The sequence below is a fragment of the Takifugu rubripes genome, chromosome 3 (genome assembly GCF_901000725.2).
Source record: "Takifugu rubripes chromosome 3, fTakRub1.2, whole genome shotgun sequence".
Lineage (NCBI taxonomy): Eukaryota > Metazoa > Chordata > Actinopteri > Tetraodontiformes > Tetraodontidae > Takifugu > Takifugu rubripes.
Genome location: NC_042287.1, coordinates 9,422,804 through 9,444,371, shown reverse-complemented (window position 1 = coordinate 9,444,371; position 21,568 = coordinate 9,422,804). Strand labels below are relative to the sequence as shown.

General features: G+C 45.3%; 1 protein-coding gene and 1 long non-coding RNA gene across 4 annotated transcripts; one reads left to right on the top strand and one right to left on the bottom strand.

Annotated features, from left to right (window-relative positions):
• Positions 1-2,548: 2,548 nt before the first annotated feature.
• fignl2 (fidgetin like 2) lies at positions 2,549-20,788 on the bottom strand. 3 transcript variants are annotated; one of them, XM_029833934.1, is made up of 3 exons: positions 20,651-20,788; positions 14,977-15,110; positions 2,549-6,907 (listed from the first exon to the last, which is right to left on the bottom strand). In XM_029833934.1, exons 2-3 carry the CDS (start codon positions 14,999-15,001, stop codon positions 4,866-4,868), a joined length of 2,067 nt encoding a protein of 688 aa, XP_029689794.1. In that variant the 5' UTR covers positions 15,002-15,110; positions 20,651-20,788; the 3' UTR covers positions 2,549-4,865. The 3 variants fall into 3 exon arrangements, with proteins under 3 accessions (XP_029689794.1, XP_029689793.1, XP_003963142.1); XM_029833933.1 differs by lacking the exon at positions 20,651-20,788 and adding an exon at positions 16,046-16,597; XM_003963093.3 differs by lacking the exon at positions 20,651-20,788 and adding an exon at positions 16,441-16,597.
• LOC115249182 (uncharacterized) lies at positions 16,378-21,518 on the top strand. The gene is made up of 4 exons (XR_003887892.1): positions 16,378-16,511; positions 20,704-20,888; positions 21,073-21,209; positions 21,385-21,518. It is a non-coding gene; the product is annotated as an uncharacterized lncRNA (long non-coding RNA).
• Positions 21,519-21,568: the final 50 nt, after the last annotated feature.

Genomic DNA, 21,568 nt, shown 5'->3' with positions numbered 1-21,568 from the left:
GCTCCCTGGAGCTTTTTCAAAAATATGAAACTTTCTGTAGGAAGAAAAACGTGACAAACATTCTTAAAGTTTCCCAATGCTGTATAAATGCGTATAATAAATATTTAATTTCAACATCTCATTATAATGGAAGTTAAACTTAAAGTGGCCATGTGGTGCGTCATTCTCTCCAGGATGCTGCAGGGAAAATAAACATTTCATCATGAATGCTCATTATGTATTTGTAGCCTACTTATCGTTTGGAAAGTAGGCTAATACAGCTAATATAGACACTTACAGCATGTGTTGCCTTTATTATAAGCCCTATATAAGGCTTTTAATTTTTTGCGGCTCCAGACAGATTTGTTTCTTGTTTTTTTGGTCCAATATGGCTCTTTCAACATTTTGGGTTGCCGACCCCTGACCTACACCTACTAAAGAACTCCTGCTCAGTTTATTCATCTATTTACATCATTCAAGGATCATTTGATCTTCTTTTATTAGTAATTTCTATTTATTTATTCACTGATCAGTATTTCTCGCGTGAGAGGGGGCAGGCTAAAATATTTTACTCAACATTCCATTTGTCAAACCTAATTTCCTGAGGGTTTTGAGTGACCTGTCCATTTCAAAACAAAGCTGTGAAAGAATCTACAGTTTTGATTCACTTCTCATTTTGTGTGGGTACGTTAGTGTGAACGTCATTGTAATTCATCATACTTTAAAATCCCTATAAGAAAAACTTCACACGTCTTTTAAAATGCCAAATATGGAATTTTAACTGTGATTAAAAAATCACAAACATTTACAAACTGACTGAGGAAAATTCATATGTGACAAGAACCCAAAAATTTAGATTTAAAAAAAAAAATCAATCTCTTAAAATGACTTTCTGATCCTATGATTACTGACTGCTGAGTTCGCTGTCTTTATTCTGCAGGTTGTACCTTCAATACGAGTTTTAGATCTGAGTTTGCATGATTGGTGTTTGCTGCTTTCCCCCTCCCTGTGTCAGGGTGTCATCATCATCTGTGGGGTCCTTTTAGGTAAGGGCCCTTAATGCACTGTTGTAACATCTGGAAGTAATACAGCTGTGTTGGGTATCTGCAGTACCGGGGGGGCTCGGAGGTTGTGAGCTGGATTTTGATGGGGGTGTGCAGAGCTGGGCTGGTTGCTGCTTTGGCCCTGGGGGTCCGTGTGTCCCTGACTTCAAAATAGACTTGATTGCTAACAGCTGGCAGTCCTAACTCACCCGGTGTCAGGGCTCTCCTCTGATGTCAACCTTGTCAGTATCAAGGCCTGGACAATAGAAGGCCAGCAGCAGCGAAGGTGAAGGCGGGGGGGCAGCGTGCTCGCGTGAAATGAGAATCAGAAAACGCTATTTTTATGAAGGTTGTTACCATAAATAACTTTCAGATTTCCCACAAAGTGCTCCTGAAGCAGGGATTAAAAAAAAAAAACGGACTGAAATGTAATCAGAACATCTCCATGGACAACTGAAATTGTTTTTAAAAAAGTGTCCTTTTTTCAGAATTAGAACTCATTTAAGTGCCAAGCAGCTCACTTTTCAAGTGTAACATTCAATATTCTGTACCTCCTAATAGCACTGTGTCCTGATATTCACCTCCAAATATGAGTAAATAGGACGACGGCTCATTAGCATCTTTTATTATCACCTAATTACCTCCAATCAACCGGGGGACGGACGTAACTGACTTCCTAGAGGACAGAAATCCCTTTAGGACAAGGACAAACTTTTGGTTTTATTTTTAGCCTTTTCTGGATGATCAAATTTACGGGAAGCATGCAGTTGGAAAGCTGCTGTTGTTTTTGGACGCTGCTGTGATATCGAGTCCTGTTTCTGTCAGGATATAAGCCACTTTCAAAGAAATGAGCCAATGTGTTGAGCAGAAACAGCGAAACAGAGAAGTGAGTGGCCTCATTCTAACCTGTTTTGCTCTCGTTGTGTCATTATGTTTGTGAAAATAGAGGGAGCATTAAAAAAAGCAAAACCTGGAGAAACAATTATCCTTCATCAGAGGATGGAGAGCAGTCAAGGGTACGCCTATAATAGAGCGATGCATCATTATTAGAATTAATTACAACACTGCCAGCATCATTATTCCACTGGGATTCTGTCACTGATATTTTGTCCATGAACCAGCAGCAGAGCTTCAAACTTTTTCTCACAGCTTTGGGTGGATTTATTTTATGTTTTGGAGTCTTGGAAAGATGTCAGGAAAGGCCAGAAATAGCCTGGAACGGCCTCTGGGAGAAGATGTTGTTTACAGACAGTGACAGATATGAAGGACCTCTGTGCTCCGGTGCTGGGCCTGGAGCCTCAGGGGTGCTCCTCACTGCTTCTGTTGATCTGGATGCAGCAAAACACACCCAGAAACATAACTCACGTGTTGTTTGGCTACGGCATGTGCACGTGGTGATGGGAAAGACAGTCTCGTCAACATGACTTCATTACAGTTCTTCACAGGCTACCAAGTGAAGCTAGAAGCAGTTTAGAGCTGTTTAAAACTGTTGATGTTCATTCTGGACAAGAAACAAAGACCCAGCGTACAATATGGACAAATTCTGTTTAATATTGTGTCATACTCTTCTCTTAAAATACAGTCTTTTCTGAGGTAGACCATTACAGTTCAAGAACATCATCCTTTTTGAAACAGACATCAAAAACGACATGAAATAAATACTTTCATGTACAATATGTCGCAAAATGAGGTAGAAATGGTTACAGAAAAATGTACAATAACCAAGAACAAAGTTACCATGATAACAGATCAAAATGTAAAAAATAGAAGCTTGTTTTGTTGGGCAAACTGTTTTTTTGGGGGGAGGGGGCTCAAAGTTTGTATTTATACCTCTAAGACCTTCCTTCATCCCGTTCCCAGTGCTGCTTTGAAACAGGGGCGGCTCTCTAATTACTAAAGGTGTTTTGGGTTTCAGAGACAGTGATCAGTGTGCACAGCAGGGGTCACTCTGATGGATCTGGCTGTACGGCATGACTGAAGCCACCAGCTGGAGAGGGACGGCTGCACAGCGATATGGGGTTGCTGGACATCAATCAGACCACTTCCACTCTGGAGGAATCGCTATAAAGAAAGAAGGGGGGGGGGGGGCGCGCGCCACATGGCTACTTGGGCTTGTGGCCAGGGGGCAATCCAATCTAATGAGATTGCACCGGGGAGAAAGAGGAAAAATAATGATGGAGGGATGGTGGGAGGGGAGTCGGGAGGAGAAACGAGTGGTAGGAAATATTACATCACTCTGTGTACCTCCGCGCGACCATGGCAACAGTCGAACACGCTCGACCTCCGCAGTTCACTGAGCAAAATTTTCCTGCTTGTTAAAACAGAAGCTGGTGGACTGCTGGAAAAAGAGACGCGTCTAGATTGTCTACGCGCCGGGTCCGTCCGCGGTGTGGACACACAAAGCCTCAATGTTTAGACCTCTGCTGCAGGTTGAAACCGTCCTTTCGGCCGCCGCTCGCGTCCCCTCCGGAGGTGTTTTGTGCTGACTGCGAGTGGTGATTTGTGCGTTATATTTACATTTATCAAATGGTATCTTTGTTGACATGCATATACAGGATATGTAAACACTTAAAAGCACAGATATTTGCGAGCAGTTTGTCCAACAAAAAAGCAACCGTTTCCTCTTTTCTACATAGCATTTCTTGAAGACATCACTCCACCATAAACTACAATTAAAAGGGTAAAATAACAGATAAGAAAACATTTATATATTCATATATAATAATACATGGATTTATGGCATCAAATATCCTTTGAAATACCTGAATTACATTCAATGTTACTCTTTGTAGCATATTCAAGTTTCTCTCCCGAGGTAAAAGCCCAGCTGTCGCAGGTGTTCCAAGACTGTCTGCTTTCTCCTTGCACCGTTCTCTACTAAGAACCTAAGATTACACATACATTCTTTAAATTTATATTTCTGAGGTAAAGAAATTCTTCCTGAGCATTTCAAACAACACTACATACTAAAACAAAGAAAATTAGAAAGTGAAATAGAAAAGAGAGAAGCTGTTCATGCAGGTGGGTGTCGCTCCGTGAGTGGGATTCTCAGGAGATGGTAAAAAATAAGCCGGTGACGAGCAGGAATGTGACAACCACCCAGAAAGATTTCTGGTCGGTGATTCACAGCATTTGAAGGGGATTTCTGCAACCAAACGTGCTGTTGTGAGCTTTTATGAAGCAACTGAACTCGTGGGAAAGACATGCATTCCCACGCATTTAAAGTTTCTCTCCGTATGATCGACTCGTGAGGACTGTTTTGGTGAGAAGCTTTCGAGATTGAACGATTCTGAACATTGTTGATTGCGCATTTGGCTTGATGTGATTTTGGTTTGTGAACTTTGTTTAAATGTCGCTACACAGCCATTGTGTTGTCGGCTTTATTACGATAATATGGAAGTAGCGTTAAATAGAATCCTGAGAGGGGGATTTCCAAACCCTGATTATCCATGATCTTGGACTGCATCACCTAGCAACACGTTATTGATTTTCATCCTGGAATGAGTCTAATCAGGATATCTGAGAGAATCTATAATTGTACCAAATCTGATTTTCCTATTGGCCAAGAATACTAACTAATGCACTTCTCCAACTGATGTATCACTTCTTTGGGGAAAACTAAAATATTGCAGGTATTCATGTAAAAGCAGAAAATAGAAAAATATGGCATGCTACTGCCAGTAAAACAACTCTGTCTACTCTTTAGTACAGATAAACTTGTCTGGATCTTTTGGCTGCATAAATGGTCATTTAAAAAGAAAACATCAAACATTCCCAAGGCCTGCCATAATAAAGCAACGAGATGGTTACAACGCAGTCCGAGCACAGTGACTGGCTGCTCTCTTAGTGGTTATACATCTTGCTCCACTCTAGACATGTGTCCAGTTCTTTCGCTGTGGTGTGGGGCCGCACCTTGCAGAAGGCAGTCTCAAAGTCTGTGAAGGCTGGGGGTTTGGATGATGTAGGGATCACATGCATGGCCCCGGTGGAGGACGACGCCGCGGAGAGCGCCTGCTGGCTGAGCTGAAGCAGCTCCCACACTGAGAATCCCTCTGTGCGCTGCAGCACAGCATTTAGCTCCCTTTCACTCAGGCTGCAGCCCTGCGGTGACAGTGCCTGCAACAGCACCTGCCGACGCACGCTAACATCTGGCAAGCCGACGTGATACCGCTTGTCAAAGCTCCGATGTACTGCATCTTGCAGCAGATCTGGTCTGCCGGTGGCGCAAACAAAAATCACTAGACCTGTTGTCCCAACCTGGACTTTCTCCAAGGTGGTCAGGAGTGTCTGCCTCAGCCCCTCCTCTTCCATGGCCTCCACCTGGTTGAGCAGCACTACAGAAGGCTGCCTTGCGCCTGCTACTTGCAACAAACAACTCAAAATGTGCTCGGCCTCAACCTTCCCTTTGGAGGCTAACATGGCTCCACTCAGCCGGTAGAAGGAAGCCCCCAGCTGTGTAGCCAGAGAACGAATCAATGTCGTCTTACCCCCTCCTCTGGGGCCAAACAGCAGAATAGTTCTTGAGAGGCGCACCACTGGACTGGGCCTCAACACGGGCCAGAGAAGATGCTCTTCCAGGGAAGTCTTGACATGGTTCAGTCCAGCAAGCTCTCCCCAGCTCAGTGCTGGGCTGCAGTCCAATAACTCTCCATTGACAAGATCCAATAGTCGTGGGTCAGGGCTTTTGATAGCCTCAACATTTGGAGCACATACTGATGGGCGCTTTGGGGCCTGGGAACGGTGCTGTTGCTGTTGGATAAATCCCTGATTGGTCACATTTTCACCTGTCATCCCAGCTGGAGGACTGTATTCACCTGCTGTCCCATACTGAGGAGACACCAGAGGCTGGGATGAGGGCTTACTGGCCTTGAAGGTTTGAGGGTCTGTGCTACCAGTACTGTTGAATCCATTTCCTCTGCACTCTGTTTTATCTTTTACACTGTATGGTGAATTCCCCCCAGCCTTTAAAGGGTCATAGCTATATTTCCTGTACCGGGACCCATCCCCAGTCTCATCATCTTCTACACTCATCTCAAAAGCTTTTCTTTTTAATGTGGCTCCAGATTCTGTGGTCCCAAGGTTGGTGGTTGAGTAACTATAGGTGCCTCCAACCACCGTTGGCCTAGATGGAAGTGGAGTCGGGGCTGGCAGGCCTGAGGGCAGGTACGCTGCAGAGGGGTGAGTGTAGGTGGGAGCAAGACTGGTCTGGGGAGGGTATGTAGTAGGTGGGTAGTTATAAACCGGTGTGGTAGGGCTATAGCTGGCTACAAGAGAGGGGGTTGATTGGATACTCTGGAGAGAAGCAGGGGGAAGTGCTGCACTTGCTTGGGGACAGTACCCTGAGGAAAGATAGGTGCCATTGTAGGTGGAAGGATACTCGCTTGAGCCACTGCAGGAGCTGCTGCCACTGTAACCAGAGTCTGAAAGGTTACTGTTCACAACCGACACACTTGTAACCCCTGGAGGGCCTGGAGATGTGGCTACAGCTTTGGAACCTGAGAGGTTGTCGTGGCCTCCAGGGGGCAGAAGGGAATAGGAGGAATCAGTGCTGTGTGACAATGGCCAGGGCTCCAACTCAGTCTTCTGACCATTAAGGCTCCCAAAGGCACCAGGGTCTGTGTAGGCGCTAACAGCTGGTGGCCGGTCATATGGCAAGTCTGGGACACCGGCATATTTCTCAGCATAGCGCTTCAACAAGTTAGAGGCCGTGAGAGCGGAGATGTCGTCATTGGCCCAGGCATAGTTGTAGGTGCCACGGCTGCGGCCGGAGTACAAGTCCGATTTGTGGGCCGGAGAAGAGGTGGTGGAGGAGACATCCAGGTACTGCTCAGGCCATTGGCTGAGAGACTGGGCATGCTCTGGGTTCCAGTGCATCTTTAAAAAACCTGAGGAAAATGAACACAGGGCACAAGGTCATGATTGCATTTAGTGGGGCGGTGTGATACACACATTACTGAGATGTTGTTACTGCCATTCCTTTTCTGCTCACACAAGTTATTCTGACAGTCATCAAGAGACGGTGTCATGTCACACTTGAACCAAAGAATTTAGGTGTGAAAGGTTTGTGAAAAATTAAAGAAAATCCAAAATTTCCAAGAGGAATCTGCAGAAAGAATCACAATGGAAAACATTCATTGGTCCTGCGTGTTGTTTTGCAGTTTCCCAGCTTATACTGGGAGTGATAAGATCCCACCACAATTCTCTGTACCACTAACATCTGCAGGTCTCCCAGAGGAGCTATTGTTATCTCCCCATGCATGTTGCACTGAATGCCTTCCCTCTCCGCCCTGCACCCCCAGCTACCACCCACCAATCCACCCACCCATAGTACACCAGAGCACCATAGGCTTATTGGCTGTGCGTGTATGTGTGTGTGTGTGTGTGTGTGTGTGCGTGTGTGTGTGTGTGTGTGTGTGTGTGGGGAGAGAGAGTGAGAAAGAAAAGGAAAAAAAGAAGGGGGTGGAATTGCAACATAGTGTGCTATTCATCTGCACAGTCTCCCATGGAACATTGGGAAAGTGGAATGTCTGTTCCTCTGGCTGACTTCAGCACTGGCTGATGTTTGATTGATCATGGATGCTGCACACAGAGCACATCACTGGGCCAAGAGGGAGGCCAGGCAGAAAAAAGATGGGGTTTTTTATGTCCAATTTATCGTTTTCCCCCATGCAAGATCACGTATTTTCCAGACGAATATCTGGAAAGGATGAGTCGGATGTGAAAAGTGTCCAGTGTAAACTTGCTTGGTAAGCTGGCCAAGTGAACAACAGCAGGCCTCCCTTCAGTGCTCACATCTGACTCATTCACTGAACAATCTGTATATTGAGCTTTGAATTTCCATACAATAATGTGAACACAAGTGTGTTTATCTGAGATGTATTTTAATATAATTGTTAGGGAATTCCCCATGTTATGAGCCCAAAATGTACTTCTTGCTCAAGCACTACCCTGACATTCCATAAATTGCTTGGCATTATTGAACTGTCACAATTTACCCCGGGGTAGACAACTCCAGCATGAAACAGCAAGGTTAAAAAAGGAATACGGCAAAAGCCATCATTACTGGCCTCTGCCTCACCTTCACTGGACGTCTGGTAATTCATTATTCATGGCTGTCTGTGTGTTGGAGCCAGACTTCTTATTGCTCTTTGGACCAAATCTCAATATTCCTGATCCACGGGCTGTGATTCTGGACCGCTCCTAAACTTTGGCCTCTTTCTTTACCCGCTTTGCAAACCTCCCCGTGTGTGTTTTCAGATTACGCCCGTTATTTATTCAGTCAGATGAGACCAGCAGACCAGATGGCCAGATGGATTATCATGTCCTTCATATTCAAATCCACTGCCTTAAATTCCCAATGACCAAACCAGTTCAAGTACTTCCTTAAGCTTCGGCAAATCCACACACCTACCACGAGAAGATTCTCACACTCGGCTCACTTGTTGGTTTTTTTTTTTTACAAACCTGCTGAACACATTGTCTTACCCACACCCAGATGACCTCATATTATTGCGCTCGGACTCGTAGCTCTTTGTCCAGGCTGCAGAAACCGTATATGTCCTGCAGGCCCTTCCCATCTGCAGCCCAACCAGTTTGTGAGCAGCCACAATAATGGGGCCTGTGTGTGACAGAGATGGATGAGAGCCCAGGGGAGCTCATAAAACCTGCAGCAGGGAGGGTGGGATGGACAAGGGAGATGGAAGTAAAGGAAAGAGTGGACAGCAGGCGCGAGGTTTTCTCCAAGCATACAGGAATTGACATTAGAGGACTCAGCAAGGCGGGCTAACTGCTGTCCACTCCATCATTAGAACTGTACCAATACAGAGTGGTCTCTCACACTGGTCCTTTTTTAACAAACTTGTCAGCTATATGAACACAAACATCTGCTCTTAAAGAACCCTCACTTCTTCTAGGTAATTCATTCTGAATGTGCAATAGATGACTGTCTACCACCCTGATGAACACACAGGATTTCTGTGCAGTTTAGCTCTCGCTGTGTAATTAGAGCTTGCCTTCTGCTGGGATGTGTGATTTTTTTTTTTTTTTTAAAGAGTGCAGAAACTGCACAATAAACCGAGCAAGCTGTAATCTACACTTCTGCTTAAATCAGAGCCGTCATGTAGATTAATTCACTGGAGAGTCAGAAAGAAAGCTTAGATTAGTCGTAGGAAATCAGGACAATGTGTATATACTGTGCATTCATTAGATTACGGTAAGTTCAATGTGGGCTGAGCTGTACCAATACTATAGATTCTAATTGTACTGTATAAGAAAAGAAGAAATGGATCAAATTATTGTTATTATGCTGTTGGTTTTTTTTTTTCTTCAAAAAGCTCCAGGTCCAAGACCCAAAACATCACTCTGGCCTAAGGATCAAAGATTAAACCCCAATATTCTGAATGGACAAGGACCAAGGGTAGGGGAGCCATGGTGGCTGCTTTTAATCCCAGCAAAGTGATCCAATCACTGTTTGAAAGAGTTTAGATCATTCTTCAATTTCTCTGCTATCGCATTGAGTTGATGGAAAACAGACAAAAATCCCCAAATATTCTTTTGCCCAATGGTCAGATTTGGCCGGAGGTTGATAAGAACCTCATATATATGTAGATGAAACTCTGTGTGTGTGTGTGTGTGTGTGTGTGTGTGTGTGTGTGTGTGTGTGTGTGTGTGTGTGTGTGTGTTGTCCCCTCATCCCAGGAGAGACAGATGTTCTTCTGCTGACCGCCTTACTGTCTGTGTGGCCATTGTGGTGGACAGCCATCCAGCAGACGTGCACGGCTTGGACAATCCAGTTGGCCCTGAGACAAAGCCTGAAGGATCCTATTGTCAGTGCCCTGTCTAATTATGGAAATCTTATTAATCTATTCTGCAGCAGTCCACTGACAGCTTTTGTGTCAGCCTGGGATTTATTGAGGGACCTGAGTGAGCTGCACCCTTTTGAAGGAGCGCGTGATGAAGACAGCGGCAGCGCTCTCTTCAGAAGAAACTGGTTTTTCTTTGAGGAGGCCCTAAAATTAAAACTGGAGCGCTCTGGGCTCAGGGGGAGTGTGTTCCGTTCATTCGTGAGCTCTGTCCTGGTTTATTCAAGTCTTCCATTTCCAAAGTCAGTGAACCTCCTGTTGGTAAGGTGGAAATTAAGTAGATTTAGGGCCAGGGAGTCTGGGAGTACTCGCCACAGTGTTGTTGTTTCCTATGACATAAGTATCAGTGGCTAAGTTGAAACAGTATCTTGGCAGAACGCCTGGAGGTAGAGTGCTCCGATGCACTTTCACAGCTCCCCTGAGGTTGCTTTCCCCTTCTCCCTTCCCGGCACCTTTGTTTTCCTGCCTTGAGGAACAAAACGGACATGGATGGAACAACCCTTCTGGGACACCGGGCTATTAAACTGTGCCGATTGTGAGGAGCCTGCTTGTAAACAAGAGCTCCGTGGATCAATCTAATCAGGGCTCCATTCAGGACTGAGCACCACCCCCCACTCACTGGCTGGAGAACGCAACCAGCACTCTGCTCCTTCCAGCACGTCCACACGGAGGCCCGAATCAGGGAGAGCCACGAGCGTAAATTCTTCAAAAATGGGGGCAACAGCAAAATGCTTCTAAAAGACTCTCGTAGGCCTCATAATATTTGCCACTTTTGACACTTATGATTGAAGGAGGGAATTAAAGCGATTTAAAGTTGTGAAAGATTTCAGAATGAAATGCCAGGGAGTGCAGACAGGTCAGTCGAGGAGACACACCTCTAAAGTCTTGTAAAGTCCTTTTGCCAAACCAAAACGTGCAATTAAAGGTTTCAGCTGGTTTTTTTTACCGAAGCATGTAACCTGCCCATATCCAAGTGCACTACTTTAATCAGTGCACAAGATCTCTTACATTTGTATCCCATCGTCATCTTGATTTGTCGTCCATTCCCCGAGTCTTTTAACTCTTTTATTTTCAAGTTCTCTCTGATTTATGGCACTAATATGGAGCTGGACGTTCTCACTCGGCTTCGCACTACCTGCTCCGTCATAAAAACACCAATCTGAGAGGCCAGCCACAATTCACAGGCTGGCAGGTGGAGGCACAGTGGAAAATTGTCTCTTGATGTTCTTTCACTTCAGGATGAAATACACATTTTATCAGCTCCTGCAGATTCTTCCCAAGCATTGAAAAATTCCTCACATCTATTGTGGATTATTCATGTTGTGCTACACTTTACCGGTATACTATATCAAGTTACCTTGTACAATACTGCCGCCACAAACGCTGAATAGCCTGTTCAAGTCAGCTACTGTCAAAGAGCTGTAAGAGGAAGTGCAAGGTCAGTCTATGAGGGCGTCCCAAACTGCGCCCTGTTGCAACAGGGGTCATAATTTATCACACATACATAATTGGGCACTGCTGCAGAGTTATTATAAATCCATGTGTTAGTCATGGGGCTTCTTCAATAAAAGGAAACACAACTGCTGCCTCTTTTACAGCCCTAAAAAGATGTAATAACAGAAGAGCACAGATCTGGTGGGGAGTTTACACACCTGCTGCCTGGAGCCTGAACAGACGCAGCTCTTTTCAAAGCGGCCTCAGCAGTCAGTTCCCAGGAGAAGGGAGCCCGTCTCCTGCAGTGGTATTGAGGGATGTCTGTGTGTGTGTATGTGCGTGCGCATATGTGTGTGTGTCTCTCTCTCTCCCTCTCTCTCTCTCTCTCTCTCTCTTCCTTGCAATGGAGTGATAGTTGGACTTTTTCTTATATTTTGTTTCATTCCCCTTTAGGACGGGTTCACTCCAGCCGTCAGAACCATTTCTGCTAGCATGATTGTATTAGGGTGGAAGGACAATATGGTTGACCTGTCATGTTTGTTTGAATGAAGATTCATATGATGTAGATGCAATCATTCAAAACCATTTTGTCAGTGGAATAAGACAAGCACTGGGGTGTGAATTCTCCAGCTCATTAGCAGTGAATTAATATTCATTGTCATTAAAAGTTGTTTTGCATGCTGGGTGGAACAGAGGCTAACTCTCTGATGACATTTGTTTGGCACTAATTAATTGACACACGCTTTTAGAATTGCTAATGTCAATGCAGCAAACAGTAAAGTCCGCTGGGCGCGTGCTCATTTTACAGCTGCCTCCAAAACTCCAAAGCCTCGGAAAATAATTGCTGGACGCGTCGCTTCATGCTCGTAATTTTAGAAACAACTCCCCATCCCCCACGCCTGCGAACACACGTCCACAAATGGCAGAGCCCCGTCCGTGCAGCCCCTCCCCTTCAAGAAAAACAGGGTCCCTATTTTCTGTGACTGCAGGCTGGCTTTAGGTCATTGTGTCCACTAATATATCAAAGAACAGCTGTCCTAAGGCTCCGTGATGACCAATCACCCCTTCCATCTGTCTCACTCGCCCAATCTCTGCTCTGTCTCCCCCTCCTCAGTTCCATTTTCCTCCTCGCAATCTCCTTCTTTCTCAGTTTCTGTGCTCCTCCAACTCCATTACCCCCCCCCCCCCCCCCCCCCCACACACACACACACACACACATTGCATTCCCTCCTTTTTACTTCTCTGTGTTCCCATCTTTTCTCTGTGTGTATGCACATGCACAAATTAGAGAAAAAACAATGTTTTCTGCCATCACACATCCCTCCATGACGCTGCATTTTATGATTGCAGAGATACAAACGGCAGTGATTAGTCTGCTCGTTCATAGGTATTAATTAGCCACACTGTTGTGAAAGATGTGTCTCATTGTTGAGCATTAAAATCTGCTGCCTCAGGAATCCAGTGAAGTGCTGCCCCCCAAATGAGTCTCACCACTGTGGTTTCGTAATTGGACCCTTAACAGAAGCCGAGGTCTCCTTAATGAGCTGATGAACCCTCAGAGACGGGGCGCAGGTCCGGTTCACTCCCAGGGACCAGGCTACCTAACCTTTACTCACGCACCAGCACACACACACGCACTCACAGGGCTAATTAGAGGCCATTCACACCTCGCACTAATGATCCCGGGTCTTATTCACGCACACATTAGCAGACTGTGTTTACCAAAGGGCCTCACAATGCCTCTCCTCTGTGCCACTCTTACCACTCTGTCCACAATAGGGAATGAGACCAGGGGAGCCCTTCAACCCTCTCCGTTTTGGGCCAAGATGAGATCTGCTACTTCTGTTTTCAATACAAAGTACTCCACGATTTGGCCCAGTTGCACTCATACGAAGCACAAAAACAGGTAGAGAAAGGGAAGGAGAGGGAGAGGGGTCAGTGAGAGGAGAGCTATAAAAACTGCCAGATCTCAAGTCCTCTGCGTTGTTGTGTGTGCGCGAGAGTATGTGTATATTCTCTTTTAAAAGAAAAGGTATTGGTACACCAGCAGGGGCCCCCAGCAACAAGAGTTAAAGCACTCCTGGGTTGCAGCCTGGGACTGATTTAAGAGTGTGTTTGAAGTGCAGATTACAGATTCTTTGCACCAAATCCCTCCAGGAGTATCTATGGCCCCTGGAATCTCTCTCAGGTTTCTCCTCAGGTCCGGCCAGGGCTTCTCACCCCAGCTTGAAGTCTTTTGGACTGGCCAGAGGTGAGGACCATGGTCCGACACACCGGGAGGAATGGGATGCACACACACACACACACACACATCCTTAAATCCTTAAATAAGACTTATGGGTGGAGGTTGACCACTTTATCTGTGTGTACGTGTGGTTGCACTGGAAGTCGTCTATTTACAGGGGCAGAAATGCCTGCTGCACAAGCCAAAAGTAGCATAGTGAAGCAGAAATGCTCCACATTCCCTCAACAAGGATTCCAACACGGAGGTTAGAGTCTTCACATGTCCTATACATCTGTAAAGCCTTGCACAGTTGGACTTTCGCTGCGCAGAATTACGGCTGCGGGCTCTTCACTTCAACACAGCGCGCTCAGGGGCGTGTTTGTGTGTCACCGGTCTGAGAGTAAATAACCCAAGTATCTAACACCGCTGTGCAGGCTTAGAGTCTCCATCCAAATGCACACCATCGCGACGTTCCTAAACAGTGCCGCCTTGTTTTGGTGCATTTAAATCACACACAAAGGCCAGCACACAGCACACTGGAAGATTCTCATGAAAGAGCAGCAGTGTGCCAGCCAGCACTGGAGGCATGTTAGCTATTCCACAAGCAGTTTGAGACATTCTTAGACATGTTGTTCGCCTGAGCAACAAGGAGAGTGTTCAGTCAGTGTAGCTCAAGCTTGGAGGGACATAATAGAGGGAGACTTTAAATGACCCCGGATAACAAAACGCAGAAAAAAGGAGGCAGGCATCTGTATTGAATGTGTAGCTTACTGTTTGGAATATGTTGGAATGAACATTATTAAACCTGGGTAAGAACAGCTTTGAGTCCATCATGGACTGCACTCCTGGAAGGGCCAAAAAGTAAAAATAAAAAAAATGATAGGAAGGGATTTTTTTTTTAAATGGCTATTTTTGGAAATGTTGTCATCATTTCTGGCAAACATCCACTGGTGATTCAGTCTAAATTCTCACGCCTGCCCAGTCTAAAACTGGAAACGTTATTAGGTAGAATAGTTATTAGGTCAGAATTGGAGGGAGGAAAGGGAGAGTAATGGGAAGGAGGGAGAGAAGGAAGCAGCCTGTGTGGTGTGAGCTGTATTGGTAAAATGACACTGGCCGAAGCGCAGGGGTTTCTGCTGCTTAAGCCATCAGACCTGCAGCCTCCCCCTGTTTCTCTTCCGTCCCCCAGCTGCGTCTTCCGCCAGGCGATGAAACACTCTGACGGGGTCATCGCTCTGAGTTTAACGTTTCCACTCGCTCATACACTTTATGTTAACTCTGTGGGTGTCCCCCCCCTCCCAATACCGAGTCAGAAACGCACGCTGTTTATTTTTTGAGCGCGGGATCATCCATTAAGGCAAAGTCCATCTGACTAAAGTTGCGCAGCTTTCTTTCAAATCAAGAAGAGAGGGAAAAAAGGACAAAGTGTACTCACTATAGGGGACAATAGGACTCAGCATTCTGTGGAGCTGGTCTCAGTAAGAGGCAATGCTGTTATATGAGTGCCAGCTCTGGTTAGCGTTCATCCGGTTGTAGTCCATCACTTGCATAAGCTTCCAGTGAAGAGCCCTGTGATTAAGAGAGAGAGAGAGAGAGAGAGAGAAGCAGTTACAGGCTGCTGCACAATGTCTGGACAAACACTCACATGTCAACTAGACCATTCACACATGCTCACACAGCAACACAAACCTAAACATACAGAGAGAGAAAGAGGGAATGTAGAATTAACTCATGGTGCAATAGAATTGGTGTCCAACCTGAGAACCCTGTCAGCACAACACACACACAAACACACACACAAACATACACACAAAAACTGAAGCACACAGGCGTATTCATTATAGTCGGTGATTAAGCTGATTGTGAAGCAGCGTTCAGCCTCTAAAGAGGGCTTTCTAAACCTGCTCCACAAAAACACTCCTACATACCATCGCTCCATGCACTGGGGCAATAAAGACAGCATTCTTAGAGGAGCAAATACTTTTAAACCTACGTGTGTACAGAATAACTTGTCTTGAACTAACTTAATTAAAAAAAACATGTAATTGAGATCTACTGGAAAAGTCAATCACACGTGTTATTCATTATTCATTATTTAATTCAGCCCTTTAGCGAGTATTATCCATTTAATGTGGGGTGTAAATGTACTTTTACCTATGCAACAGTTAAGTATGATTTCTGTTTTAGCTCAATATCTAGATTAAATTTAATTAATATTAATTTTAAATTGTTTTCTGATTGATTGATTTACCTGCACATCTGCTGAAATATATATATATATATACACATATAGAAATTAAAGTTCATATATTCTGTCAGTTTTTAAATGTGTGAAAGCACATAATTGTTTTTTTTTTTATCAAGTCCAAAATGTCTAAACTCCAGGACAAATACACCAACACAATAGTTATAACAATAGTGCAAAATTATTATTTTAATCCTACGCCTGCACATTACTGAAGTTTTCACTATTTTAATGTACCGTGCGGTCAACTTCTACTCACACATGAAGTATTTACACTGACGGGAAGTGATACGACGTCCACGCGGCTCTCTGAACGCCAACAGCATTTGGCTACAGCCCACTTTCTCAAACTGACAGGCAACTTTTACCACTCAGCCCAGAACCAGCAACAATCCCACAGCAGCAAGCCACAGCTCCCATTTCAAACAGGCACGCCTCTGTCACCGCGCTCCAGTCGGTGTTGATACTGAGGAGCCTGCAGATTTAAACACTTTGGTTTGAGCAGAGATGTGTCTTGTGGTCGCTGGCCGAGGGGCTGAGCTGCTGCAGCACGTTTGCCTCCAGCTGTTGTCCAACTTCGCCAACCTCACCACCAACAGTGGGCAGATCGGCTGTGTGACAGCGCATCGATGCAGAGAAGACAGGAAGTCTTACCTATTCATGCCTTCTTTGCCTCCATCAGATCAGAGAGCGCTACAATAATCCCAGGAGCTGACCAGACCCGTGTGAGTGTGCACTGCTATGCTTTTTTCCACATATGGGACACATCTCTTCTCTTTCCCTCTCCCCCCCCCTCTCTCTCTTGCTCTCTGGCCAGTGACAACAGAATGAGCCCAGCACTCCCCTCCCCCATGGCTCTCCCATCCCCCACTCCCTCCCCTTTCTACTCTCTCTTTATGTGAAAAGTATTTAAGTAGGAAGAGAGAGAGAGGACAGAGAACAGGGGAGGGCAACAGAAAGGTTGGGGGACTGACCAATCCTGAGGCGAAGGGGAGTGAAGCATGGGCGACCATAATGCACCTTGGACACTGAGCATTGTGGGAGGGAGAGATTTGGTTGGAGGGAAATGAGGCAAAGTTTGGTTCTCCCCTGTTCAGGGCCAAAGAAACACGGTCACAAAGTAATTATTGACTCGTTACCCATAAACGTTTAGTCAGTGATGCTTTGCTGCAGAACAAATGCTGTAGAGTTATTTTCCCAGCACCTTTCCATCTAAAAGTCAACCACAGCGTGCAGAAGTAGCAATTTTCCACCATTGGATTTTCCATCTCCTAAGTTAAACACTGGCTTTTTTAAGTGCGTCAATCATAAATCATCTCAAGCAGTAAAATCTTTCAAATGACTGAGATTTGGTTTTAATTTGCAGTTACAATCAGTGTGATGCGAACGTCGGGACAGAACCAACTCTTGAAATAAAACACAAGTTTTCCTGTCATTAAGCTACGTATTGTGCTTCAGGGTGGCGTTAGTGATCCAGCCTTGCTGATCCTCCTGTACAGTCCTTCATTTGTCCTGGGCACGCGCTCTGTTCCAGGTTCATGTCCCAGCCCCTCATCTACAGCTGTCAGGCTGTTTTAAGCGCCACACTGAGGGCTCGGTCATCTCCTCCTGTTACGCGGTGCCGTGACTCCAGCGCACACGTCACAAATACCAGCGTTCGCATTCAACAGAAACGAGCACATACGTGTGACCGCAGAAGGCTGAAGACATTGTGACATTGTGCCGGTGCATCTCAGCAAGGACTGTAAAAAGCATTTGCTCTCAGCTCTGCCCGGAGGCCTGCTGACAACGGCCTGAGTCATTCTGCCCCCCAGACACGTTGGTTCATTATGTTGTCATACTGTAGCAGTCAACGCTCACATTCATCATTCAAGAGTTCACAGTTTTGATGTTTTCCGCCCTGGAGAAGAAGCAGATTCAGAGAGTTTGAGTTTGAGTGGATCACTTTACTGAGCACAGTTCTAAACCAAAAGGACCAATCTGTACCTTTGTGGGCTCCAAAAAATTCTTGTAAAACTCGGTTTGATCTATTTTAAGAAATGCCCCAGTGGTCAGTGACACAGCCTAAATTGGAATGTAGGGCAATAAACTCACTGGAGAAAAGACTGTAGCTCATTAGAGTTCTTACACAATTTAACACACCCAGTGGGTCCCAGCTCGGAACCACAATGAGACCCGTTTAATGTTTTCCCTAATACGGGCTCACCAATAGATTTGCTAATGGCTTCACTCCAGGGGGGTTAGGTGAGGGTACGGCTGATTTGGGATGGTGAAAGCATACAACTCCAGCGCGCCCTTTTTCTATCACTCTGTTGCCTTATTAGTGCTGAGGCAGCAGTGTGGACACGGACAGCCTGCTGAGCCCAGCATTACTGAAGCACAAAGACCTCGGGGCCTCAGGACACAAGATGAGCCACAAAAATGAGAAAAATAGTTTGAATGTGATGCATGTAGAGCAAGTATGTCGCTCTCCCATGTTACGCGAGTGTCTTTGACAGGTGTCAAACAATGATGCCGCCCCCCTTCTCTGACATGCATGAAGGTATTTCTGCAGGTTTGTGAGAGCTTAGGACCAATCAGACGCTCCGTGAACATAGTTTCCTGCATTCATAAAGCACATGTGTCTACTGTCACGGGTTTGAGCTGCCTGATGGTTGGAGGTTAATGGAGAGACATGAGAAGCAGAAAAAAGAGCCGTGACAGGCTGAAAATTACTCCTGAATAGGCAGAGGGTGCAGGTCAACGTGCTCTTGTTTGACCCCATACTTTGGGGCACATCAGCTCAACGCGTCAGTTCAGCAGGTTGTTGGCCCAACGATGAACGGTGTTACCGGGTCAACCGGTTCCACCGAGCCAAACTGATGAATCAAGCTTATATTTAATTAGGTTAGAGAGAAATCTGCATGTAGCACAGCTCCACAGGGTGATTAGCTAAGCAAAATGTGCTCCATACTGGATGTATTAGCAGTTTCTTTAAAAAATCTCAGTTCTACTAAAATGCTGGTAGAACAGTTTTATTTTCAATCTAACTTTGTGATGCAATGTCATAAATATTAGCCCCTCCCACTTCAGTTTTTGAAATAAGTTGAAGAAATAATGGAAAAGTGAATTAGATACCAGGAGTGTATGTAGGCTACAAAATTAATATCTGCAACTATTTTGGGACATGGTTTAAAAATATAAAGGCACACGTGAATTATGTGTAGAAAAATCCATCCTCGAAACTGTAAGAAAAAGTGAACCATCTGAAGAACTTAGTAATGTTAGAGATGGATTAATCAACAATTATTTTTACAAGCCAGAGGCAGCACCTCTACTGTGGGCTCTTTAAACCCCTGAGGATTTTAGGCGTTGGGGATCTGGATGCTGTATATGGGCCAACTTCAGCCATGTGGTCTGACCTCAAGAGTCTAATTGTTTCCAGGAGTGTGTTGCCAGGCCAAACCAAAGCACTACTTAACAGAAACTAAACATCCTAAATCAGACGTGTCGGCCACAGGAAGAAGACAGCACATGATAAATGTTACAACAACCACTCGTATTTATGTGAGCATGTACTTTTAATCTGTGCCGCAGTGATTCCACAAATGTGCACTTTGGGTGTGTGTGTGTGTGTGTGTGTGTGTGTGTGTGTGTGCGTGTGTGTGTGCGTGTGTGTGTGTGTGTGTGTGTGTTGGCAGTGATAATCAGTTCCAGGCTGTCCAGCTTCAGCGATATCATTTCATTAGTGAAGAAGAGTGCCGGGTTTTCGCCACCCAGTTTATGGCAGTGAAAGAAACTCTACCCCAGCCCCAGTTGCCTTTTGGTGTGTGTGTGTGTGTGTGTGTGTGTGTGTGTGTGTGTGTGTGTGTGTGTGTGAAAGCCCAGGATTATTAGTGGGAGGTTCAGCTGTTTATTATTCCAATTCTATCTCTAACAGCTGAAAATTGGAGAATTAGGCGGCCGCCCTGAGCAGCCCGGGGATCAATGCACAGGGGTTAAACCCTGTGGCAATGCTCCACACACGCTGACAGCGCTCAGATACTGATGCAGCACATACACCCTGCACACTGAGGTCATTCACAAAACTTAACAGACACATCAGATTTACCGCTCTGAAGTGATAAGACACTCAGGAGACTTCACAGGTTGATGAATAGCTTTACACTTTAGACACGGCTGAGCTTTCAAAAAACACAATGCTTTTTTGGGGAAGCTGCTAAAAATGCAAGGTTTTGTCAAAAATGTATTTCTCTCTTTCTCCGATGAGCCAAAATGATCTCTAGATGGTGCATTTTGCTCTTTTATAGTGAGGATCTTCCTTCTCTGCGGCTCTCTGTGACTGGTGCATGGAAGGAAACCAAAGTTGTCTTTAAACACAACAATGTGACACAAACACAAAATGTTCATTGCACAGACATTGAGAATATAGAAAAAGGTCAGATTTGCTAACTGTGGATTTTAAAGAGGGGTGTGATGTTTGGATATTGAATAAATCATGGGTGATTTTCCCAAATGTAAAAATCCTTTACTGCCGATTTTTCAGAACGTTCTATGTGATTACTTGTAGTTTAGTCTTAACTTACAAAAAGGCAACAGCACATGTGTTTACGCATTTGTCAGTCAGCTAAATTTAAAACATGATGAAAGAAAGTGGGATGTCTTTTTTTATATTCAGAGAAACCTCATAGTTTTGCTCTAATCTTTTTATTTTTGTCCTTGGCAGCAGCTCCACACGAGTGCGTTCGCCACTGACACCCAAAGATGTTGCTGCAGCAAAACATGGCTGATACATCTATTAACGGAGTCCCTCTTTGCCTTACAAATGAGGACAGGCTGATCCACGATGATAACCGATGCAAAGCACTTGATGATCATCACTTACTTGATGAAGGCGGTTTCCTAAAATAATGGCATGTATTTATTCCCTGTGGACAGGTCAGCTGAAAATTCATCATTTACAATAACTTCCAATGACTTCCATCATCTAGCAGCAGCCCCTCGCAGGAGCGCCGTGCACGTTGAGTCGACCAAGCTCACTGGGAGTTTATCCTTGAAAAGTTAAGCAGGAGGAGGACGACTCAGCTCCTGGAACTGTCAGCAAACTGCAGAAACGAGCCGAGGTTTGTGCATTTCCAGACAACACAAACATTCCCCGCGTGAAAGCGACTGTAAACGACTGTTTTTGCTAAAATTACCACCATATGCGCGACCTCACGGAGACCTCTGCCGCTCTGCTCAGGGTGCTGTGAAGCGCTGCAGCCTTGTGATGTGCTTTTAAATATAGCGACTCATTTCCTCATCCAGGCGGCCGCATTTGCATCCAGCAACTGATCAGAACACAGCAACAAAGAACAGGAGCAGCGCGTTGACTAGATGTTTGCTGGCTGCCGAGCTGCCAGAACCCCTCACGGATCCTGAAAGACCAAATATCGGTCAATAATGTAAATCTTCAGCATTGTTGCACCAGATTGACCCAATCCCAGAATAGGAATTAGTCTCTCCTCACACAATTGTCTCAGACTCCAAAAGATTTCTTGGTCTATTTTCTCCTCTATCAGGAGAGGCTGGCGAGGAGCTAATGGCCATTCTCTGTTCCTTATTAAACCTTTTCTCCAGGGTCTGTCTCATGCCCAGTGTTCAGGGAAACAGGGGCAGCGGAGCGGGGCAGCGCTCACTAGGGTGTCTAAAGTGTCCAGCCCGCTGTAGAAGACCCCGGACAAAGCAAGGAAACCGGTGAAAGCTGCCTGTTGTCCACCTAATCCTCGCTACGGCCCCGTCTCCATTGACAACGCAAAGCCAA